General features: G+C 50.7%; 1 protein-coding gene across 1 annotated transcript; it reads left to right on the top strand.

Moving 5' to 3' along the window:
- The first annotated feature begins 684 nt into the window (after positions 1-684).
- On the top strand, positions 685-2,384 carry LOC119282492. The gene is made up of 2 exons (XM_037562710.1): positions 685-824; positions 939-2,384. The coding sequence occupies exons 1-2, from the start codon at positions 812-814 to the stop codon at positions 2,354-2,356; spliced, it is 1,431 nt and encodes a 476-aa protein (XP_037418607.1). The 5' UTR covers positions 685-811; the 3' UTR covers positions 2,357-2,384.
- Positions 2,385-3,469: the final 1,085 nt, after the last annotated feature.

Below are 3,469 nucleotides of genomic sequence, written 5' to 3'. Positions count from 1 at the left end.
ATGCGGTAACCGTTGTAAATACCGTCATTTCTAGTGGTAACCCGCAAATGTGCTAGCTAGTGCATTACAAAGTTCTTTAGTGATCCAAAAGCTCTTATAGTTCTTTAAGGGGGAGTAATATGAATATTTTGATATCATAATTTAATTTTCTGACAATTTTAACACATTTAAGATGATGTTCTCGCATTTGCGATGGGCACCTGCCTAGTTAAGTAGTTAAAAAACTAAATGAATACATACACACGGTCTACTGAATCTCAGTTGATTGGAATCTGATACTGAAAGCTGATACTATTCCAAACTGCTGGACGTAAGTCGCGGAAGGTAGCAAGATGGACCAGCTTAGCCTCGCTGCCAAGCAGGAAAAGCAGTCAGGTAGCTAGTACTTCTTCCTCCGCTGGCCGGTGCTGCAGGTAGGCCTTGATGTAGGCAAGGAATCAAATTAAGCGTGCACAACCAGCTTTCTCTTTTCAGAATGACTTGACTCGAGCAGTCGAGGTGATATGTCGATTCCTTTTCGCGAAGTATGTCAATTATCGCAACTTTTGAGCAGGTCCCTGGGTAATCTAGCTGGTCGTGCCTGCGCGTGAATCTTGTGTTCTTATCCACAACAGATTGTATGGTACTAGGAGGAAGGGTTACATATACAGGTGCTGGGCTACCAACTCTGAAACAAAGCGTGAACTGAGTGTCCGTTGAGAGGGCAACAGAACTCCAGGAGCGCAAGAACAACTGCTAGCTACTCCGCTAGGCGGCAGAGTAAGGCAGCCAATTTGCAGGCTTTAGTGCTTTACTACTCGTGGGCAAGCAAATGGATCAGCAAGGTGCCAAGAGAACTTATCATCCCCCGTCTTTTTCTATTTTACTCATGTGCTAATTACATTCAAAATATGGTTGACTATCATGCTCTGCTGCTGACTGATCGACTTGGACTGCAGGCCAATCTTCCAGCGGTTCGGACGATTCTCACGTCGTAGAGATGGTTCAGCTGGCCAATGAGCTGAGAGGTAAATTAGACGCCCTGAACTCACACCAGGCGCAGCTCAGCGGAGGGCGCCCTCCTCGTCCCATCGACATCGGCAGGGTCCGCGACCACACGCGTAACGTCGACAACGACGAGTACGACCCTGACCACGTCGCCATCGGCCCGTACAACTATCCTCGACAGCACCTCGCCATGGAGGACGATAAGGTGATGAGCATCCACACGGTGCTCACGGCAGCGAAGGCTTTGAGACCAGGCGTGACGGTGGAGGTGGACGACTACATCAACGAGCTCGCATGCCTCGAGGAATCTGTGAGGAACTGCTACGCCGACGCGTATGTTGACATGACGAGCGGGCAATTCGTGCGCATGCTCCTCCACGACGGCTGCTACATACTCTCCCGCCTCGTGGGCCTCCAACTCGGAGCACAACCCATGGCCGATGCGGCGGGGACTGCAAATGCAGGCGTCCTGTCAGCCAACAGGCCGGTGCCGCTGGCCGTGCTCCGTGATGTGTTCTACCTTGCAGAGAACCAGATACCTTTTTTTGTCCTTGCAAAGATTGGGGAGCTGACGGGTTTGGACGGTAACGATCGTGTGATTACACAGATTGCCAAGTATGCTCTCGATCTCATCAGGGGACAAAAGTACGCGATGGCAGCGCCGGACATGGAGCCGACGGTGCCAGGCAATCTTCTCCATCTTCTTCATATGCACTTGAAGCCTGTGGCACCTACGGTCTCTCCTGCTGTCGCACCGGCCAACGGCGTCGACCCCGAGCCCGTGCGCCGGTGGCGCTCTGCGTCGGAGTACTACTTCGCTGGGGTAATGTTCAAGCGTCGAGAAATGAGCGAGACCGGACACACACGGTGCATCCTCGACGTGAAGCTGAGCAGCGGCAGTGGCACGCTGGAGGTCCCTTGCTTGGACATCGACGCCGAGACATGGCGCCTGCTGCGCAACTTGATGGAGCTGGAGCAGCAGAACCGGGAGAAGGTCGGGAGCCACGTCACAGCATACTGTGTGTTCATGTCCCAATTGGCCTGCACCACAAAGGACGTCGAGCTGTTGACGAAGAGACGCGTCATCGTGCATGGCCACGGCAACAATGATGAGGTGGCCAAATGCTTCGCCGACCTCTGCAAGGGTATTGTGTTTGACCCTAACGACGCCCATTGCAACTATCTGCGGGAGACATGCTCCAAGCTGGAGAAACGTTTCTTAAGCAACCCGCAGAGGTGGATGGCGTGGCTGAGGCGGAAGTACTTCAACAACCCCTGGCTTGCCGTCGGTCTCCTAGCGGCTGTCATTGGACTAGTTTGCGCCATCGTCCAGGCAGTCTACTCTGTTTTGAGCTACAAACATGGATGAAACTAGATGGTATGGCGCGCCCGCCCTAGTTGTGCCGAACATAGATGTATTTTTTTCCGAGTATTAGATGGCTTTGTAGTATGTAGTGACTGCATTAATGCCCAAGAATAATCATGTGTTTGCTTCAATGTGCTCGTATGCATGTTCTTTGCTTTTGTTACACTAGTAGAAAACACGGCTTTGGTTGAGGTCTTGGTAAGTGCATTAATCCCAGTTCACTCATGAACTGGAACCAAAGGAAGCATTAGTCCCGGTTCGTGAGGCCAGGAGACCGGTCGGGCCTCGCGGGCCATTGGTCTTGGTTCGTTTGAGCCATTTGGTCCCGGTTCCAGACATGAACCGGGACCAATGGGCCTCGCTTCTGGCCCACAACCTTTAGTCTTGGTTGATGGCTGGAACCGGGACCAAATGTGGTTCTTTAGTCCTGGTTTTAGCCACCAACCAGAACTAAAGAGAGACCTATATATACCCCCTGCCCGCGAGTAGAGTAGTGCACTGCTCTGTTTTTTTGACCGGTCTTGGGAGAGCTTTGTGGTGCTCTAACTCACCTCCCGAGCCACACTTAAGCTTTCTCCTCTCAAAGCTCCTTGTCCAAACTTTATTTTCCTGAAGATTTGTCTAGGTTTGGCGGTCTGTCATGTCCCGTCCCAGTCCTCACCGCCGTCGATCGCCCGCGTCGATCTCGTCGCCAGCACCACCGTTCGTGAGCCTCTTATTCTTATCTTCTTTCTAAAAGAAAAAAATTCTTACTTGTATGATTTAGATTGATACTTGTATAATTTTCTTACTTTTATTATTTTTAATTATTATATAGTGCGATGGTTTTGGTATCCGCCCCCGTCGGCCGTTTAAATTCAGTGTTCGCATCCACCTTCGTAAAATTTCTTTCGTCTTTACTAACAATGGCACTTCCACTTTCTTTTGGCTCGACACTTGGCTTTTGCCGACTCCGCTTGCAGAAAAATACCCCCACCTTTTCTCTCACTCCACTGCTCCCTCTGTCCTGGTATCTCATGTCATGCATAATGGTTTACTCGGTACTCTGCGGAACCGTCTAACCAATGTGGCTTCTGCCGAGATTTCGTTTGTTTTGTCTTTGTTGCAGGATGTTAC

Source organism: Triticum dicoccoides, chromosome 3B, assembly GCF_002162155.2.
Source record: "Triticum dicoccoides isolate Atlit2015 ecotype Zavitan chromosome 3B, WEW_v2.0, whole genome shotgun sequence".
Classification (NCBI taxonomy): Eukaryota; Viridiplantae; Streptophyta; class Magnoliopsida; order Poales; family Poaceae; genus Triticum; species Triticum dicoccoides.
This window is presented reverse-complemented; position numbering and strand designations above follow the sequence as displayed.